This window comes from Rutilus rutilus (assembly GCF_951802725.1).
Source record: "Rutilus rutilus genome assembly, chromosome: 3".
NCBI classification, from domain to species: domain Eukaryota; kingdom Metazoa; phylum Chordata; class Actinopteri; order Cypriniformes; family Leuciscidae; genus Rutilus; species Rutilus rutilus.
In genome coordinates this window covers 49072961-49095480 of record NC_140211.1, presented here as the reverse complement: position 1 = coordinate 49095480, position 22520 = coordinate 49072961, and the positions used below count along the sequence as shown (strand labels likewise).

Genomic DNA, 22520 nt, shown 5'->3' with positions numbered 1-22520 from the left:
TTTCAAACTCACATTACAGTTTTTTTAAAATGCTTACACTACAAATGGTACTTTGCATTTGTAAAACAAACTTTTTGCAAAATGCTAAACACAGTTCTCTACATTAGACACATCATTCAAAACTAAAAGCTCTTGTGTTTAATTTAGAAAACACTGCCATTTAAACACCAGTCATTTCCCAATAACCTACACCCAACAATCATGAGTGAAAACACATACTGTAAATAGATAACTTAGAAATCAAAACTCAATGTTTTGAGAAACAAATACATTTTTGACCCTTGCATTTTTTGCATACTAAATATGCATAGTCAAGTCACCTCTATTTCTGTAGCACGTACAGTACAGTACTTACAATACAGATTGTTTCAAAGCTTCAATAGGAACAAATTCAAATTCTGCTGTAAATAGTGTTTTTCAGCCAATAGTGTCATTCAGCTCAAGTCACTTCAGTGTTGATTCAGTTCAGTTCAATGTGCATACAATATTGTATGTACAGTGTATTTGTGCACACACATGTATGTGTGAGTGCTATATGACAAACTTATGTGAACTCCAATTGCACTCTGAACAAGCAAACGACACAAGATACTGTAGTAATGTTTAAAAATGTTCATCCGTGTGGAGTTTGGCGTGCATGTGGCTAATCATTTGATGGTTTGCGTTACTATGCAAAAACACATTTTTAGAACAGTTAAAATATTTTTGAATGAAGTGTTTGCTTTTGTAAGAGATGTGTGAAGTTTTGCATCTTGTGTTCATGTTTCGTGGTTTTGTGTGAAAAGTTTTGAGAAATGGAGCGATGGTTTCAGAAATTGTGTGTAAGCTGAAAAAAAACTGTAATGAAATGTTCAGCATTCCAAATGTAACTGGATGATGTAAGCCAGGGGTGCCCAATCCTGTTCTTGAAGATTCCTGCAAAGTTCAGCTCCAACCCTGATCTAACACAACTGAACCAGAAAATTGAGATCTTCATTACTACTTAGCTATGTTTGAAATCGCCCCCTATACCCATACTCATTTTCTACATTACTTATAGTCCAATTGAAGGAGTAAATGAAAACGAGAAGGAACTACCGGAAAGGGTAGCCACTTTTGCACAATTTGCGCTTGCTGTTTAATAATCATTTGAAACTTACCAAACTAGCAGTTCCACAGATTTATCTTGAACTCTGTCATTGAAACTAGCATGCATAAATCGTATTAAACAATTTAATAATCAATTAAAAAGGAATTTATAGGCTACCTGTATGACATTATGCTGTATTCACATTGGACTAGCCGTTGAGAATATTTCCATTTAGAATTCTGATCAATCTATTTGTATTGTGTATCTTCCTTGTGTCTAAAGACTGTCACCTTGTGTGTTAATTTTTGTGCACAGCACATAAATAACAAGCCATGTGTTGAGTGTCATGACAACATCAATGTGTTCTGATGCAGAATGTCATTCACACTTCATCAAAGTGCAAATGTTAAGTTACTTGGAACTGTAGCACTATTCATTTGCTCCAAGGACAGTTATTTCCTTATTTCCTTATCTAGTTTGGCTGCGAGGAGGGCACAATATTGAGAATAATAAAGAAGGTCTATTATTGAAATAATGCAACAGCTAGTTCCGGACCTCGAATCTGCTTTCAAAAACGCAGGGTTGGCACAAACTAAACTGAAACATACCTGGCTATCCACCTAAACCGGCTTTATGGTATAGGCCATGGGGTGTCCTCCATGATTATTGTTCTTTCCGACAACAAAGCACTTGAATGCAACAGCATGTAATCTTAACTTCGGAAAAGGGAAGTAGGAAATTTCCGATAGCACGTGAAGGCAGTATTTGTGGTTGGGATTCTTTCTGCAGATTTTTATCTCCATTTCAGCAGGTGGCGCTATATGAGTAAGTCGTTTGAATTGCTTATGCTGGGAACACACCACAAGATAATCGGGCTGATTTTGGGCCGATTTCTCCCCTTCTGACAATCCTAGGTAATGTCCCGATTATCTTGATGGTTCTACAGATTATTTGATCAGATTTTCCCTTGATGTGAGGTGTGTGTTAAGAGTGACTGAATCTGCTCGGAAGAACATCGGAGCCGCCCCGATCGCAAATCGTAAATATTCAATATGTTGGATATTTACAATCAGAAATCCTGATGTGTGGGGGGAACCCTGAGGACAAATACGCGCCGGCTCTGGAGATTATTACGTGAAACAAAACCATATCCAATCAGAAAGCAAGCTGAGAGAAGCTGAGGCTGCGTTCCAGTCCACTTGTAGACACGCACTTGCGAACTTCCCTAAGCACTTCCCCTCGGGGGAATCCCTGCCGCCATTTTGAAGTGCGTTCCACTTCGTGAAGTGGACGAGGGAAGTTTATATGGACAGACCCTCGCTCCCTCGATTTTGACCGAGGGAGCGAGTCTACTTCAGGCAGCTCCATATACCACAAAGGTTCCGCCAGTAGTGGGCACTCATGCAACGCAAGCAATGACGTACATCCGAGTGAACGAGACAGAGGGAAGTTAGCGAGTGAAGGGCATGACAATTTTGGACTGGAACTAGGGGTGTAAGTAACGATTCATCAACTACATCGATGTATCGATTTATATTCCTACGATCCAACTGGATCGATCTGTGCTCGGCAAGTTGACCTTCCGGACGACATATATCAATCTAATATCGTTTTAAAAGGTAATGAATCGATTGTATCGATACTAGGAAATAGCGCATTGGATTTAAGCACGTTAGACTTTATATGGATGTTTTTTTCTTTGCACTTTTAATGATAAAGGCGTTAAACGTTACTCGATTAAGTCTGCCTATCTGTGTCGTCGTCGCCATGCGTGACGCGTCAGCAGCAGCGCAAAGACAACAAGCAGCGCAAAGTCTCTCACCTCAGAAAAACGGACTTTCCTGTCCTCTCAGCCGCTTTACTACAGTAGCGCGCACTCTTCAATTGCACGCGCAAATACGGTGGAGCGCGCTGTATCACTTCACTAAAGCGCAAAAGAAATACGAGCATGCAACGTCGTAAATTAGTAAGTTAAGAAATAAAAGTAAAATACCAATAAATTACGTTATTGGTCATGTGTGTTGCTATTTATCAGGAGCAGTTTCCATGTTTCTTTACCAGTTCTTCTAAGTATTGTGTATCACCATGGTAGCCTAATTGTTGTTTGTTTCCATAACAAAATGCCACTTACTGGTTTTGTATATTTTTATATGACTGTGGTGGCTCATACCAAGATTGTATTAACAAAAACTAGTTTGGGACTGCTATTTAATAGCTTAACCTCGCAGTGCCTATACTGTCTATCAGTATTTGTCATATTCTTAAAAAAAAATTGTTAAGTAAAGGGGGACAGAACTTGTGTGTCAACAATTTTTGTGTAAACAAATGTATTATAATAGGCTTATATAATTCCTAAAAAGGTGGGTCGCGGCTTGATGACCATGCGGAAATGTGGGTCCCATGGCCAAACTATTCAAAACATCATTCTATGTTGTGATAATCGTAATTAATAATCACAATTACAATTTCAAGGGAATAATCAACAATTATCATTTTTGTCATAATCGTTCAGTCCTACTTATTAAAATAAAATGTGAATGCATTTTACATTAATTGTTGTTTACTTGTTTGTTTATATCTATAATTAATTGATACCTGATTCCCTTACAAGAATTTTTGGCTAAAAAGTTACTGAATCGATTTCAAGTCACTGAATCGTTTCGGATCGGATCGTTCTAAATGAACCAATATCGTCCTTGAATCGTATCGACAACCATGAATCGCGAATCGAATCGAATCGTTGTTAAAACGAATCGTTACACCCCTAACTGGAACGCAGCCAAAGTTAAATGGATTTGGACAGCAGAGATGGAGGATCAGCTTGTCAATTTGTGGCAACAGCACGAGTGTTTATACAACTTGTCATGTAAAACATACCACAATAGACATTACAAGGAGAAGAGTTGGTCAGAAATAGCTTCTGCAATGGATGTACCAGGTAGCTAACCAAATAGCAACAGAATAGATTTGTGTGTGTGTGTCTGTCCGGTTTGACCTACATTATGATGACCCATATTTATTCAAATGTAAAAATGCAGAAAGTTTTCTGTGTTGGGCAGGTTAGGGAAAGGAGCTAGAAAATGTAATTAGCTCAGTATAAAAACCATTACGCCTAATATGGGACGTCCACATAAGGTGTATCAGTACGCATGTGTATGGCCCTGTCCCAAATGGCACCCTAAGCACCTAAGCACACGCGGTTTTCCTCTGAGTCCGTACTTTCGTGACATTATGTCGCTTTGACTGTCGGGAAGAAGTCTGCTGCAGACCTCGCATCAGTGCGGGCTCGGCAAAAGTGTGCTTCGAGGGTGCAAATCGACCGCGAGCACCCTTCTGAGACCTAAAATGACAAATGGGACACGGACTTAACGAGAGAGAGAGACCGAAAATTAACCATGGTTTTATTATAGGCATATGGATTTTTTTTTTTTTTTACGAGATATGATTCTGGTTGAAAATCTGTTAAGATTTAACAGTTAAGATTCTAAAATCTTATAAGATTATATTTTAATGTGTACCCAGCATTATTCACCTGATTGATTCAGGACACTGAATATGTTGATCTGTGTTGCAATGGCTGGACTATTTGCGTTGGAGGAGCAGACAAAATAAGTGACTTAAAACTTCTGGCAATATGAAGGTTATCATCATACATATTAACTCAATATTAACTTCTCATATAGCCTATTAAACTGTTGTATCATGCTTGCATTAGCGTTACGCCAGGTTCACACATACTCCGTTTGCAGTGTGTATGCAATGCGTGTTGCAGTAGCACCACGCACTCATGTGCTTTCACATAATGCTGCGTTTGCAGTGCGCAACTGATCCACGGCTTTGCCATTCATCAGAATAAAAGGTTCTAGGCGGCGTTCTCCAAAAACATTGTAAGCCTAAGTTGATCGTATAACAATTGCCACCAGTGGTCTCTACGATCAACTTACGCTTACAATGCTTTATGGAAACGCAGCCCAGACCCTTTTGCTAAAAAAAATCATAATTCTCAAGGGTATTTTTTTAAACTTTGAGGTAAATTAGCCTACTAAACACAAACACACACACACACACACACACGCACGCACACACACACACACACACACAGAGAGAGAGAGAATTTGAGCCCTTATTTGTAATTCTCTCTCTTGAACCAATACACACATGGACACACACTATCTGATGTGATCTAGTATTCTTTCTCATTCCGCCTGCAGACTTCTACAATATAAATAATGTAGCGGACAGTCACAGAACACACTTTGCTATTCAGAACTCTGCAAAGTCCTTTCACAACACACTCTCACACACATGCAGCTGCACTGTGTTAGCATTTGGGAAATTAAAAGAGGCTGATTTGAAACACATAAGAATTCTTTCTCCCCAAATCAGCACTGTGTTTGTAGACTACTTTTGAGTATATATATCCCTCTATGGTTCGCAATGTGATATACATGTTTTTTTGTTTTCTTTTAAATTGGACACTATAACAATATCAATAAACATTTTCATTAATTTTCTAATGTATTTCATTTTTTTACGTTTTTGTACCACAACAGACAAATTGAAACATTTGACATTTTCACGTAGAAAAAAAAGAAAAAAAATATTGAAAACATCAATGTCTTTAACCAGACACTTGAACAAACACATTTGTCCAGTTTTTAATGAATTACAAATTTCTTATATATAAAAAGTAACATTTCACATCTAGCTGTTGCTCTTAGGCAACATTGTACCATAGTGGAACACAAGTATTACCAAACCATCATTTCATCAAGTTATCATATCAAGTTAACATATCCATCTTCATCCTCATCTCCATCTTCGCTCTCACCCTCACTATGTCACTATGACCTCATCTTCCTCATCACAGTATGACACCTCATCCTCACCCTCATCAACTGGCAGTTGTGTTTTATACCTTTTTTAGGTGCTATAAAAAATGTTCAGATCATAATATATGCAGATATATAATATTTGAATAACTATTCTTATAAGTGCATTACAAAATCATGCAAAAATGCAAATATATTTAGATAATTCTAACTCTTTTCCTTACAAATATATCATATTTGTATTCAATGCCTGGTATGGCCTTATGCGATTCCATTGTGGTACAATGTTGCCTTAAGGCAACGCACAGTTTTTTTGTTATGTCCTCTACTCTAAAACATTTGATGATATATAATGTAAAGTTCTTGAAAATACTTCTTTAGTGAAGGTGACTCTTATTTTTGTGGATGATTAAGTGGATTAAGTAAATTAGTGCAAAATTCTCCTTTTCATTGGGGAAAATATGGAGCCATGTGACCAGTGCACATGTGCTGAAACAAGACACAAAATGGACCCCTGTGACCACTTTTTTTTTTTTTTTTTTTTGCACTTTCATTGATTAGTATTTGAGTTCTTTCCTCAGATAGTTTTGAGCAATAAATGGGTGTCTCATTTTATTAAAAATAAACTAAAATAGACTATGTGGCCTGGAGGCAACACCGTACCATAGAGGGATATATTACATTTACATTTACATTTATTCATGTAGCAGCGACCTACAAATGAGACCAATAGAAGCAGTTAAACTAACAATAGGACAACAATATGCAAGTGCTATGACCCTTCTCAGTTTAATCTAACGCAGTATGTGTACTTTTTTATTTTTATTTTTTATAAAGATAATAGATATAGAATAGAAGATAAAGTGTTAGTATTAATGGATCAAGTGTTGCCGAAAAGGCCACGGACTCAGCAGCTCTGGTTGAGTTAGGCAGATCATTCCACCAGCAGGGAACACTCAAGGTAAAGGTCAGAGAAAGAGATTTTGTGCCTCTTTGAGATGGCACCACAAGACTTGAATTTGATGCGAGCGGCAACTGGCAACCAGTGCAATTTTGTGAGGAGAGGAGTGACATGTGCTCTCTTTGGCTTGGTAAAGACCACTCTAGCTGCGGCATTCTGGATCAGTTGCAGAGGTTTTTACAGAGCAAGCTGGGAGACCAGCCAGGAGAGCATTACAATAGTCCAGTCTGGATAGAACAAGTGCTTGGACAAGGAGTTGTGTAGCATGCTCTGATAGGAAGGGCCTGATCCTCCTAGTGTTGTGCAAGGCAAATCTACATGACCGGGCAGTGCTAGCAATGTGGTCTGTGTGAAGTTCAATTGATCATTAACTACAACTCCAAGGTTCCTGGCTGACCTTGATGGAGTTATGGATGACGAGCCTAGCTGAATGGTGAAGTTGTGATGAAGTGTTGGGTTGGCAGGGACCACAAGTAGCTCTGTCAACATAATACTAAAACCACTATCACAGAAATGTAATGGTACCAGTTGGATGCTGTGAGCTGAAACTCAGATTGTGTGGGTCATAGGGCTCGTTTTACACCTGCCGTTAACATGCGACCTGTATCCGGAGGTTGTCCACATACACGCTAAAAAAACAAGTGTGTTTGTGATCGCAATGTTATGACTTGTTTGTCCTGGTACAGAGGTACTCGAGGACGCATTACGAGCAGATCTCAGTGTAATGTAGTGATCTTTTTTATGTGTGTTCTTTTATTTATTTATTTGTATTATTATTTATTAATTTACTGATAATTTACTGTTACTGTTGTTGTTGTTAATTTGTATTTACTTGTGTGATTTATGTCACTAAATAAAGCATTCAAAAAGTGCAATGTAAAGACAATCTAGTCATCGTATGGGCAGTCACAGGTCGACGTCACACAAAACCCCACACCACACCGTCACGTAGCTGTATTTTTTTGTGAGACAATCAAGAGCAGGAAGAGCAGAATGCAGTAAGTTTGCTTTTGGACCCAAAAGTTGCTCAGACAATCATTTTCTGTAAAGAATTAACAATTATCACATCACATCTGCCAATGATTTGGGCCCATATTTCTCTTCTACATCTATGCAATGTAGGCTATTATTTGCATCATCTTCCACCTCATTTTGCGAGCTTTGAAATGTGTAGCTTAGTGACTGAAAAGACTTTTTAAAAGAAACCGTGCCACTTCAGGTCAACTTTGCAACAGCATTTTTCCATTACAGACTTATTTTAAATATTGTGTGGGAAACAGATCCAATAAGTTAACTAGATTCAGAAACCGCTTGTTGTTGACAAGTGTAAACACACTGATGATCTGATCGGCTTGGTTAGATCACGTTGGTCTCATGTTAATGCCAAGTGTAAACACAGCAAGGTTTAGGGGTTTAACGGTTCAAATGACTCATGGTGCAGTTTGTATCACGATTTTAGGGTCACGGTTTTGATACAGTTCGGTATGTGCTATGTTCAGGAAAAAAAGGACTGTACTGTCAAATTAAAATAAAATAAAAATAAAAACAAATAATCAAACTCCAAGCAATAGCACAAATACAATAGACCAAAGCAAATGGATAGACTTTTTTAGCAAATAGAGACTTCATATTGCCAGTTGTTTTTAGTCACTTATTTTGTCTGCTCGTCTTTTTATTTCATTGTTTGGAGCTTTCCATATTGAGAAAGTTATACATCACAGTTTGATGTTTTAGAGGTCCAATAACAGAATCAAAGATGCATAAAAGCACAACCTCTGCTCAGGGCAAGCGAGCTGAAGCTAATGGAGGGCAGACGATGTGAGATGAATTGTGTTGCTATTGAGATCAATGTTGTGAAGAGTCTCTCTCTCTCTCTCTCTCTCTCTCTCAGGTGCGGTTGGTGGTGGAGCTGATTTGGCCTCTGTTTCTGTTCTTCATTCTTGTGTCGGTCAGATCCACCAATCAGCCTGTTTATAAAAGCCAGTGTAAGTATTGCTCAACTTCAGTTATTCCCAGAATCCTCACTCTCAAACAGTATGCGCATGTTTTTTATGCCAAACATTTTCTAAATGTTCTAATAAAATAAATGTATTTATGTATGGGAGTTACTGAGAATCACGTTGAAAGCAAATTGGTATTAATCATAATAAATTTGCATTTGATAATTGAATGAACTACGTGATATGCTCATTTATTGCATACTGGCCTTCTAAGTTAAATTGACAACTGTAGTTTGTAAAATTGTTTTGAAGAACAGCGATACAGCTTGACAGAAAATACTTGTTTAGTGGGTTTGTGAGATCATGGCAGCACTGCACAGGAGTGTTCAAATAATTTGATCCGGTAAAGACCTAATGCACATTATTTTCTTTTCATTTCATTTTGTTACATTAGAGCTAAATACTGTAAGCTTCTTGAGTAAAAATGTGAAAATTTTGAAAATACTAAAATTACTTAGACCACAAGTCGGATGCATAAAGCTGAAAACACTAATTTAATTGTGAATAATTTCTTCTTCTCAGGCCACTACCCCAATAAGCCCCTCCCATCAGCAGGTGTGTTGCCATGGCTACAGGGCGTGTTGTGTAACATACAGAACCCGTGTGTCAGTTATCCCACACCTGGTGAAGCACCCGGACAGGTGAACAACTTCAACGACTCCACGTGAGTGTCAGATCAACAAAATGACTATTCATGCAAATGCAGCGTGTTCTGTTTTCTTAACATTAATAGATTTACACGATGATGAATGAATGCAGACCCAACAAGCATAATTCATTTGTTATCATTAGTTAAATACATAGTTAATATATTAGATAAGCTTTATGTAAGTTAATGCATTAACTATGTTAACAAATGTTAACAAAAATGTATTGTTTAAATTGCTTTAAAAAATGTAATTCAGTCTTCATTTATTCAAGCATATATATATATATACAGAACTTTGTTTGGCTCTGTTTGTATCTTATGCTTCTTTTTTCCAAAAATTTTTTAGAGTAACAAAGATTTTGATTGAAGTTCAGTCGCTCCTGGCAGATCCTGCCCTCTTCAGCAACGTTCAACTGATCTCTGATGATATCGGCCAATGGGCGTCCGTCCTGCAGAATGCAAACCCAGCTGGAGGTAAATGTCTATGTTTCCTTTTCTAAAGCTGATATTATTTTAAATAAAATCTCAGTGGATTTGAATGGAAACCTGTTTCCACCATAGAATAAAAAATAAAAAAAAACTTTTTATCTCACAATTATTACTTTATTTCTTGCAATTGCAAGTTTATATCTTGCAATTCTGACTTTATAGCACGCAATTGTGAGTCAAGGGGCCCTATTTTAACGATCTGAAACGCAAGTGTCAAAGCGCAAAGCGCAAGTAACTTTGTGGGCGGATCTCGGCGCTGTTGCTATTTTCCCGGCGGGATAAATGACTCTTGCGCCTGGCGCAAATCTAAAAGGGGTTGGTCTGAAGTAGCTTCATTATTCATAGGTGTGGTTTGGGCGTAACGTGAAATAACCCAATCAGAGCGACATCTCACATTCCCTTTAAGAGCAGACGCGCTTTTTCCTTGGCGTATTGCTATTATAACGGCGGATTTGCCAGGCGCACGCCAAGAGGGGTTCACAGTCGAGGAGACCAACGCTCTCGTCACGGCCGTAAAAGAGAGAGAAGTCAAGTCAAGTCAAGTCAAGTATATTTGTATAGCGCTTTTCACAATACAGATTGTATCAAAGCAGCTTCACAGTATTAAATTAAAATAATACAACAATGTTTGTTTCTAGTGGAATTTATTGATTGATAAAATCAAATTAAATATCCCCAGAATATCCCCAGTGACATTGGGGATCGAGAAACACACCCAAATTAGCTTCGGTTAAACAGGTATATAATAATGTGGGTAAATGTGTAAGCTAGATGTATGATTTTATAATAAATTATCTATCTATCTATCTATCTATCTATCTATCTATCTATCTATCTATCTATCTATCTATCTATCTATCTATCTATCTATCTATCTATCTATCTATCTATCTATCTATCGTTTGTAATAATATGATTTGCAAAAATGAAAACGGCTGCTTCTGTGTAGATTAGAGAAAGTGTATGCGCGTTGTGCACGCTATACATTATGGTCAAGCATGCGCCCTTAAAATAGCATAATGAACAACGCGCAACGCGCCACTGACTTTAGACTAGGTTTTTTCTGGCCAGTGGCGCAATTGTTTTATGGAACAGTAAAATAGCACCAGGGATTGTTTGCGCCGGAACACGCCTCCTTTTTTGCGCTGAACCGCCCAGGGAGCGCAAATTCATTCCCTAATTTAGCGACGTGCTTCTGTGGAGGGAAAAGCGCGCTTTGCGCGGGTGCAAAATAGTAATGAAACATGCGTCGGTGTACAAAGTCAATTGCGCTGGGTGCAAGATAGGGCCCCATATCTCGCAAATCAGACTTTTTGATGTAAACTCGCAATTGTGAGATAAAAAGTCACAATTATCTTAAAATGTTTTATTCTGTGGCGTAAACAAGCTTCCATAGATTTGCCTGCTGGCAATTTTTCTTAACAAGATCATCTTAAAATGATTCACAGTTTTGTCTAGGTAGAACACTTCAGACATCCCAGTTCAGTTGTGTGTGTTTTTTCCACCGATCTCATAAACGTGAAATAATCGGCAGCATTTCCACAGTATGACACTCATGCATTGTGAGTAATCAAACGTGTCCTTTTGAGCATCATTATTAGATCATCAGTACCATTTTCATCTTTCAAATATAAGTAAAAATAGAATCAGTTGTTGACTTAAGTTTAGAGTGCAAAATTTGTGCATGAGATATGTTTCTGGATCAAATATGCCATTAACCCTCTATGGTATGGTGTTGCCTCCAGGCAACAAAATCTATTTTAGTTTATTTTTAATAAAATTAGACTTTTAATGCAAGTAGAGTAGCGCCCAAGTCGCAGTGGTTCGCCTGTGCTTCACCCCAATATAGTCCCAAGTCAATATCTGCCAAGAAATCGCCTAGTCTTAATCTGCATTGCTATTTGTACTCGTTGTGAGTACACAGGCCACAAGAAGTCATTTGTTTTTTTAATATTTTTTTATCACTTTTACTCACGACGTGCTATCCGGGCAACAAAGGATTCCATTCATTATGCTAAGCTAAGCTAACGGCGGCGCTGCCAGACTAAGACAATGCATGCACTGAGACAAAAATGCATTTGCCCACCTATCTAAATGTAGGGGAGACTGTGAATAACCCCTATTTCAAAAAACGGTGGTGTGTTCCTTTAAGTAATATTTTACTTAAGAAAAAGTAAAGCTTTGGCGAAAAAGCTTTGACGTTTGTATAATATGCAAATTTGATCTTAACGCCTGTATTTTTATTTTTGTTTGGTTTTTATTATTATTGTTTTTATGCAAATTATATATTTTTTTGGCATGAAGATATCTATATTTTTTGGCTTGGCATGAAGATATCCTCAAATGCAATGGCATTCAAATCTATACTATAACTACTATTGCCCTTGCTGTTCTTACACAATGACGTGCAGAATTAGAATGGACGCGCACTTGAATTGACTACAGAGGCACTGTGCAATTTACAGCTGCAGTTGTTGGTTGTTAGGTGCAGGTCGTATATCTTGCCGCTCTGCTGTTGTTTGTTCATACCGTTTAGTCTAATGATATTCAGATTTCTGAGGAAGCTCATTTGCAAATAGGCCGTGTTGTCAGGACGTGGTCACCGCTGCAAGCCTATTTGCATTCTGGGGCCATGAACTTCTATTATACAAGATTAAATTCATCAGCAGATCTAAGAGAGAGTAATTAACTCACAGCGCTGCCAGAGACTCGCCGATAAAAGCGACCAATCAGAGCGAGCGTGGAATAAAGTGCCCAATGGGAGCGCAGGGTGACGCCATGGCAGCCGGAGATGATTAAGGTGCGGGGTGACGACTCCAATCTCTCTCGAATAGAGCTTATCCGCACACATGTGTTTGTGCGTAAGCCGGTCTGTCTGCGACCTACCTGATTGGTGTTGAAGAGGATTGTCGAGATGACAACAAAGACGCAGATAAGATTCAGAGTGTAATGACGTGCCCTCTGTAATCAGCGCTGCTGTCTGATACTCTTCGAGCGCTGGGCCGCTAATTAGCACGGCTCTATACATATTAGCCGGGTCAGGTTTTTTTTTTTACGTTCCCAAACACAACCGCCCATTCATGAGAATTACAACAGCTCTCTCTAGGGCGCAGTCAGACCTCCATCCACCCTTGATGTCTAAACACACAAGCTTTCATATGCCTAATTGGCTTTCATGGTCTTTGTGCGAGCGTGTGGGAGGAATTTGCAGTTACATGATGACAAAACAGCGTGTTGCCTTATAGCTAAATGAGTCTTTAACGGGCTAACACGTATTTAATAAGCCACATCCTCTCCTTCAATCATGGCCTCAATTTACCCGAAGCGTTTGCATAGCCGCCCACCGCAATACACCTCGACCTCCACTTGAAAACATGTTACATTTTCTAAGATAAATGTAAAAAGAAATGAATACTTTTCTTTCTTTATTTTTGCTGTTTAGACTACAAAAAATATATACGATTTTAAAAATGGTATATTTTCTGTCTGTCTGAACGAAACCTATGTAAGCTGGAGCAATATGTTAATATTCCCTGTTCAATTTCTCTGTTAGGTCAGTCCATTCCGCTTCGCAATTTGCTGAGAACCAACGAGACGTTTTCAGAATATCTGACGAACAGCCTTTCTGTGCCAAGCACAACAGCCACGAGCCTGATGAAGGTGAAAGTTCGGCTTGGCCAGGTACGTCATCTACAAAGACAGATGGAGAGCCAGAAAGATAAAGAGACGCTGTATATTTTAGTGCAGACTGGAGGAGATCCAATATCCCTTAATGAAAAATCAGCCGAGAGTCCAGACGTTTCTACAGGAACTCAATCACATCACCAAAGCCCTGTGTTTTACCTCAGCAATAAAGCTTGTTGTTAAAGTTAGATTCACATGGTGGTAAAATGTCAAACACATGTCATTTGAACTTCAAAAGCAAAACTCAATAGGCACATACATATTTAGAGGACAATGTTTTAACTCTAATTATTCAAATTAAGAAAAATAAATATTGCTGTTGTAGAAATGTGATTTATTTCACACTGCAAGTTACAATACTAATATTATATTAGTCTTAAATTTCTCACTTTCAAACGTTCAAATCCTCAAGCTTTTATTTTGACATAATACTGATAAAAGTGCTGAAAACGTAGACAAAATCATTTAATTAAATCGCTTATTTAATTATTGATGCTTGCATTTTTTATTAAATAAGCAATTTAATAAGCACATCTTAAATATTCAACCATGTTGAATTTCAGCCCATAAAAATGCAAGCCCTAAAAATGGCCCAAGCATGGTTAATGCAATGCCTATTTTTTTCAAGTAGTGCAATTCAACAGGCTTTTTGTTTCAAAAACATTTGCCATTATTTTACTTCCATAGAGTTCAGGCCAGGGTATATGCTAATGGTAAATTAATCTTGCCAGGTGTGTCTCTGATGTTCATCTGAGTTTTGTTTTGATATCCTAACTGTTTGCTGCTCTGTTGTGTAGTTGCCTGCGCTCTCAGGTGAGGGAGATCTGCGCTCTGTGCTCTGCAGTGAATCAGTCGATCGCGTCCTGGAGTTTAATTCATCCAATCAGAAGGCGGAGTTTCAGAACATCACATGCTCCTTGACAGCCAATAAGCTTCTTCAAGCCAGACAAGCGTTCATGCAGAATGTTGACAACATGAAACTTCTAAATGCAGTGAGTAAACCTCCTTTATTTCTGTGAGTGGGACTTTTAAAGATGTTATGACTACATTTAAAAAAAAAATTAAATCAGTGTTTTTGTATTTTCTAGTAAAAATAATTATCATTAAGCCATGATATGGGTCATTCTACAGAAACGTCCACAAAAGCCTGTAGCCTACACAAGCCGCGGTTCAGCTGCGCGCGACAAACGCTGCCAGTGTGAAAGCATAACCCGCTCACCATACGCACTGCTTCTGTGCTGTATCCGCTCTGCTAACGCGTGCAGTGTGAAACCAGCGTCAGAGATCTAGTTGGTCTGATGAAAAAAACAGCTTCAATTAAAGTAACGCGCCGCATTTTTTGGCAGTAATGGTTACGGCGTTATTAAAGGGATAGTTCACCCAAAAATGAAAATTCTGTCAGTAATTACTCACCCTCATGTTGTTCCAAACCCGTAAGACCTTCGTTCATCTTCGGAACACAAAGTAAGATACTTTTGATGAAATCTGACAGCTGGATCACTCCTCCATAGGCTTCTAAGGGACTGAAACTTGCTGGCCCAGAAAAGTTATTAAAGACATCATTAATATAGTCCAAGTGACAATACCGAGACAATACCGCGACAGTAGCGTACATCAACCATCAAGGTGGTCTGCGCTCCCGGCGTATGTCGCAACTCGCTCGCCACCTCCTCATATGGAGTCAGAAGCATCTGAGGTCGCTTCGAGCCATTTATATTCCGGGAGACCTGAACCTTGCGGCCGACGAGCTGTCTCGGCTTCAGCCTCTCCCTGGAGAATGGAGTTTCCATCCCCAGACGGTTCAGCTGATTTGGGATCAGTTCGGGGACGCACAGGTAGATCTGTTTGCCTCCCACGACTCGTCCCATTGCGACCTGTTTTATTCCCTGACCGAGGGCACGCTCGGCACGGATGCACTGGCGCACAGCTGGCCGCGGGGCCTACGCAAGTATGCGTTTCCCCCAGTGAGCCTTCTTGCGCAGATCTTGCGCAAGATCAGGGAGGACGAGGAGCAGGTCATTTTGGTTGCCCCGTATTGGCACCACCGGACCTGGTTCCCAGAACTAGTACTCCTCACAACAGCACCTCCCTGGCCTATTCCCCTGAGGAAGGACCTGCTTTCTCAGGGACGGGGCACCCTATGGCACCCTCGCCCCGATCTTTGGAACCTCCATGTGTGGCTCCTGGACGGGACGAGGCAGGTTTGAGTACCCTACCACCAGCGGTGGTGGCTACCATCACTTCCGCTAGAGCATCTTCCACGAGACATGCCTATGCTTTGAAGTGGAACCTCTTCGTCAACTGGTGTTCTTCCCAACGTGAAGACCCCACGAAATGCCCGATCAGTGTTGTGCTTTCCTTCCTGCAAGAAGGGTTGGAGCGAAGGCTGTCTCCCTCCACCCTGAAAGTGTATGTTGCCCCCATTGCCGCACATCATGACGCAGTTGAAGGTAAGTCCTTTGGAAAGCACGACCTGATCATCAGGTTCCTGAGAGGAGCGAGGAGACTGAATCCTCCTCTCGTTCCCTCTTGGGACCTCTCAGTAGTTTTAACTGCCCTGCAGAGTGCTCCCTTTGAGCCTCTGCAATCAGTGGAGCTTAAGGCGAGACACTACAGGTGAATAGGGTAAATTTTTTAGCTAGCAGATACCACCATGAAACTTTCCCAGTTGATTACCTACATTAAGATGAGAAAAAAATGTAATACAAGTTTTCTGTAATTTAATGTTTAAATATGCAAATTAGGCAAAATCTAATTAAATATGCACTAATTTGCATATATTTAAAAAAACGAAATCTGAGTATTGGATAAAGCCAGGTTAAAAATTATGTTTTCATTGTGTTCACATATTAGATGGGAAAAAAAATACAGAGGGATTTATGGATATCTACTTTTGTTATCCTGTAAATCAGAAAATACTGTCAATAGCCTTAAAAAAGATGGAGATTTCGGACTTGGAGTATGAGAGAAAAGTCATTTTGAGAAAACGGCTTTAAAGATTTATCATCAGCCAATGAGATTGCACATTCAGCCATTTTACTTTCACGATTGGTTGCTGATAAAACGGAAATTACCATATTTGGATCCGACAGGATTGTACAGGAGAGAGAGAGCTTCCTAACGGTGCTTCTGATGACAGGCTGCCGGCAGCGATCGCATCCGACGTAACTCGGAGTGACCTCGAAAGGGAACGTCTCGGTTACGTATGTAACCCTCGTTCCCTGAGTTACGTCTCCCTGCCACTTCCGCTGTACCGCTGGAACGCCGGAGTTCAGTCTCGGCTCCTCAGCGAAGACATATCTGCATGTTGCCAACATACTTCCTTATATACCCACGACGTGGGGCGGACTTACGCTATGCAAATTCCGCAGACCCATGGCATTTTCTTGCCATTGGCTCGTTTTGTATACTCGAAGGTGAGAGGCTTTCTAAGCGAAACCCCATTCGTCGTCATCCGACGTAACGTCTCCATTCCCTACTCAGGGAACAAGGGTTACATACGTAACCGAGACGTTTTCAGCAGTGCAGAATGTTTTTTGAACATTCAGAAATCTTTGTATACATCTTAGAGAGAGATAGGGACATATAGTACACAAAGCTCTCAGCAGCTCTTAGCCTCTTACAGAATAAAACTATTAACAGATGTGAAGCTCTGCAGCTAGAAATGGGACTAAATGGGATGCGTCACTGAAAGGAGCGCTTGGACACAATAGGCGTCCGATATACTCTGAGCTCAGTGAAGGGCAGCCACTTACTGCTACAGAAGTATACAGTATGAACACTTGAACATGTGCTTTAGGTCGAACGATGAAACAAGGTCATGTCCAGGGCAGCTCTTTTCTTAATATCTAGTTATACTGTATAATATCAGTATAATATCTATATTATACTGAAAAAAAAGTATTCGTTGAATTTAATCAAATTTTTTTATGGTAAGTGGTTGCACACAATATTGATTTTAGCTACATTTAAACAAATGCATTAAGTTTAACTAAAATTGATTAAGTTCAACTTAATGCATTTGTATAAATGTAGCTAAAATCAATTGTGTGCAACCACTTACCATAACATGTTTTATTAAATTCAACGAATCATTTTTTTTTCAGTGTATATTGGTTTTGTTATATGGGTGTTTAGATATGGGTAATTTAAGTTTTAGGACCCTATGAAATTGTATTTTTTTCCCCCCAAATTCTATCTTTTTTTTTTTCAAATTCTTTGTGTTCCGTTTTAATGATTTATTTACCTTTTAATAATTAAAAAGCACATCTAATCAATTGAATAAAAAAAAAAAACTTGAACTATTTATTTATTTATTACAGTAATAGGGCCATATGAAAATTTCCGAGTTCCGTGTTGTGTGTTTACATTTTTCTGGATTTATGATTTGATACAAATTTATTATCTAAAACAGAGATAATCAAATCAAGGCATACATATTTTACTGACAACCCAGAAAACAAAGGGGAATATCTAGCTCACCTGCTTTTAGAGAGAACTTCAAATAATTATAATATATATATCACTTAGACTTTTGCCTAAACACATTATGGCAACTAAAAATATTTATAAGTATTAAAGCAACTGAGGTGTGCTCTTATTTGGGCTAACATACATTCATATAATTATCACATATAACAGGGCTGTTAAATTCAACATTATATTTTTAGTGGTGCTATGTTATGTGTTTACCAAAATATGTCAGATGTAGCAGTTTGTGAGTTATGAAGGAAAATATGGGAAGGTTACAACTGCCCTTGGCCTTTCATATATGTTCAACCATTTGTTCTTAAATTCACATCTAAGACATTTATAATCCACTCTCATCCTGAAGGGCTCCGGGTTTGGTTTTGCGGATGAGAGGTTGGGAGCATAAATGTTCTCCAGACTGAATGAAGAAAAAGCCATTTGCCACGTAATCCCCTGTGCAGATAAATACTTCAAAACACACACACACACACTTACTTTCTCTCTCTCTCTCTCTCTCTCTCTATCTCTCTCTCTCTCTCTCTCTCTCTCTCTCTCTCTCTCTCTCTCTCTCTCTCTCTCTCTCTCTACCCCTCTACCCCTTCCCTTTTGCCTTTTTCTAAACCTCCCTTTCCTTCTAAAGTAATCGCTATTGAATGTGTGAAGGTCAAAGAGATAGACACAGAGATAGTGCTGGCTAAGAGGCCAGTGAATGGGAGTTTATTAAGGTTGTTTTAACTGCCTGACATCCCAGGCTCTGAGAATAAACTCTGAAAATCTAATGATCTTTATAGATTGAACTGTACTTCGCTTCAGTTCAGTAATACTGTCTTAATCTTTGGCTCTGTGAGGCAGAACCCATGTAATACACAATTAAGCTCAGAAAAAATCAGTAATACTAAAATGAGTTTTTTTTTTTCTGATTCAGCTTCCATTAGCATTGGGTCTGAACCGGCTCGAGACGGGGGTACTGATGGCAAAAACCAACGTTCATATCGCTCCACTAATGACAGCGGTGAGTTTTCAGTTTTGGATGAATGGACTATTCTTTCTATCTTTTACAAATGTAAAATGTTATCCAGGAATAGGATACAATAGTGTGTCCCATGAGGTTTCAAATTAGAGGCACAAATCCCATGTTTTGTCTTGCAAAACCTATTAGATATGTTGGATAAACAAACATATCTTCACACCAACTAAACCTTCTCTGGAAGATAAGTAGATACTGTAATCACTTTCCATTTCCACTGTTATCAATGTTATCATAAGTATTTTTGTATTTATTATAAGAATATTTATTTATTTTAAGAATAATTAATACTTTTATTGTTTGATTAACAGATATCCTAAATTTTGCTAACAGGATTTGCTAAAGTTGTAAAGCTCATAAATAGCTTTAGTATCAATAGTTTGACATCCAGAGGATTTTCTGAAAAACACTACCTTTCAAAAGTTTAAAGTGTTTTTAAATCTCTTGGCTGCATATATTAGATACAAAAACAGTAATATTGTGAAATATTATTGTAATCCAAAATAATTTTTTTCTATGTAAATATTTTTTTAAATATAATTTATTCCTGTGATGCAAAGCTGAATTTTCAGCATCATTACTCCAGTCTTCAGTGTCACATGATCCTTCAGAAATCATTCTAATATGCGGATTTGCTGCTCAAGAAACATTTCTTCTTAATATCAATTTTAAAAACAATTGTGCCGTATCATATTTTAGTGGAAACTGATAAAAAAAAAAAAAATCGGATTCTTTGATTATCTCTTTTATTTATTTTTTTTTATTTTTTTTTGGTTCCATTTATATAAACTATGTATTATGTTATTTCCATTGCTATAGAGCACAACATTGAGGTTATGGAATTATCCCATTTATTTTCTCCATAGAGAAATAAAGTTTGCATAAATTGTTTAAAACAATTTAAATTTAAATTTATATGATAACTCATATCATGAGCTCTGAGGCTGTTAATCAATAGCACATTCTCCTGTAGAAGTACAAAATAATTCTGAAGAGAAATCCACTATTTGCGGTTACCGTGAATACAGGAATTGTGCATGAAGAGCTCAGCAAATTGTGCACTCCCGTAATCCATTGCGAATGACTTCATGGAATGGCACAACCTCCATTGGGTTCAGATGATTGCCAGTGTGCGCTCCAGATTTCCAGATTTTGTTTCTGCAGATGACCTGTATTTCAAGTTTAGCTAAACCCTGCTGTCTCACAAAATGCGATCTGCCCGTGAGGTCATCTAGCTACGTTTACATGCACCCAAATAATCTGTTTATTATCAGATTGATGGCTCAATCAGACTGGGAAAACATCATCTAAACACCTCTTGAGCTTGAAGCGAATAAAGTTTCAATTGGATTGGAAGGGGTGGTGTAGAGCTGAAATAAATAAGCATGTATTGGATTCGAACAAAACTTGCACATATGCACAGTTCGTTTATGTTTATATATGTTTTACGTCTTATAAACTGCACTTTAAAAAAAATAAAGGTTCTTTATTGGCATCTATGGTTCCATGAAGAACCTTTAACATCCATAGAACCTTTTCATTGCTCTAAAGGTTCTTTACAGTTGAAAAAATGTTGCATGCAGTTCTGTTTATTAACTGCTAGAGCGCCAAAAGTTACGGACTGCAGCTTTAAAAAAAACAAAGTAACTTTATTTTTGTGTCATTTAATGCGTTCGACACTCCTGAAACTTTGCAGTGTGTAAGTGGCCGATGGTCCTCTTAGCAACATGAAAAACAAAACTTTTATTCTTAATGTCAATGTGCAATGGAGCATAAAAAAAGAAGACTTGCTGACAGACTGTCTCAGATCAGCCCAGTGATCAACAGCCAGACCTGAAATTACTTGTGAAAACAATGCACTTTTCACTTCTTTTCATCAGTTCTTGTTAAGTTTATTTGCTCACGAATGTTTTTCTTTATGCATTTTGGCATTTTTTCATAAACTTTTGCATTAAGAATGCAGCAAGACAAACTATTAATCTTTTTTTTTTTTTTTTATGTTCAGTGACATTTTAAATAGGACAACATTTAAAAATCCATGTAGGACTAGTAAGGCTAATAAACTGCACTTGTAAATACTCAGTAAAACTACAAATATTGTCTTAAGGAGGCCTAAATAAAAGTCTTATGATACAAATTGTAATTTGTGGCCCTTTGCATTTAATGTGGTATAAATGCAGCCCTCTTGGCCTCCGAACTTGAGTGCCCCTGTTCTAGAACATTGTGAACAGACAATCAAATATGAGGACCAGAACTAAATGCATTTTATAATCAATGTTAAGGGTTTGGTATTGTACTCTCTGTTTCGGAATCAGTTGCGTCATTTGCAAGGCTTCATAGGAAGAGTTGTTCATTTCCTCGCAAAAGAACTGAAATAGTCTTGTATGGTACCATACTTTACTTTCTTTGTTGCAAATCAATGTGACTTCCATTTGCATATAGCATTGCAAATGATGTAATCGGATCTCTGTACACTCTCAAACTACTTTTTTTGTTTGCAATAAACTTAGCGTATTAGTATATAACGTTATACTGAATACTTTTTAATAGTAATATATTGTGCTGCTATTCATCTGAGAGCTGGTTGGTTTGGTCCAAGGATTAGAGTTCTGTAGCGAATATGTTTCTGAATGTGGAGAAAATAAATTAGAAAATAATTCAGGAACCAAGGGCAGTGAAAAAGTGGGCTGTCACTGTTGTGCTCTATTACCCATGCTTCTGTGCAGCCCATTACTGTTTGCATGGCTATATAAATAAAATCAGCTGGAAGTTTGCTGGAAAGTAATATACCGTGTCATTTGGTATTAACACAACAGCTGTCACCTTCGTTCTGAGTGAACAGCTTTATGTCTGTTATGCTCGTTGAGTGAGACAGAAACACAGTTTACACTTTTTGTTTCGATTATGAAGGTGGTGTCTTGATCACGTACCAAAAACCATTTCACCTTTTCATGGTTTAGCATTAGCCGGCTTAGCCGCCAGGCCAACAGATGCAAAGCACAGATGGACTTGTATTACGCAGACATGCCGTGAACTAGACATTCATGGCATTAATTAATGACATTACACCATACTATTCAGTTATGGGATGGACAAATGTTCACCAGAAGTGTGAATGCAGTATGTTTTCTAAAGATAATTTTTATTGCATCTTCATGTCCAGACAAAAAGACAAAAACAGTGTTCCAAAGAAACAATGGTTCACAGGTCTGTTCTGTTTATGGGTCACAGATAGTGTAATGCAAATGCTTCATGCAGATAATAAAGCAAACTAAGTACACTACTGTTCAAAAGTGTGTGTGTGTGTGTGTGTGTGTGTGTGTGTGTGTGTGTGTGTGT

The 22520-nt window shown here is 38.2% G+C and overlaps 1 protein-coding gene across 1 annotated transcript in view; it reads left to right on the top strand.

Annotated features, from left to right (window-relative positions):
- LOC311287473 (phospholipid-transporting ATPase ABCA1) overlaps window positions 1–22520 on the top strand; it is a 200442-nt gene that overhangs the window by 27306 nt on the left and 150616 nt on the right. Inside the window, exons 3-8 of the mRNA XM_084404339.1 lie at window positions 8754–8847; window positions 9385–9526; window positions 9858–9985; window positions 13554–13681; window positions 14482–14676; window positions 19080–19166. Of these exons, the coding sequence (XP_084260465.1) occupies window positions 8754–8847; window positions 9385–9526; window positions 9858–9985; window positions 13554–13681; window positions 14482–14676; window positions 19080–19166 (774 nt within the window). The remainder of the gene's footprint in view (window positions 1–8753; window positions 8848–9384; window positions 9527–9857; window positions 9986–13553; window positions 13682–14481; window positions 14677–19079; window positions 19167–22520) is intronic.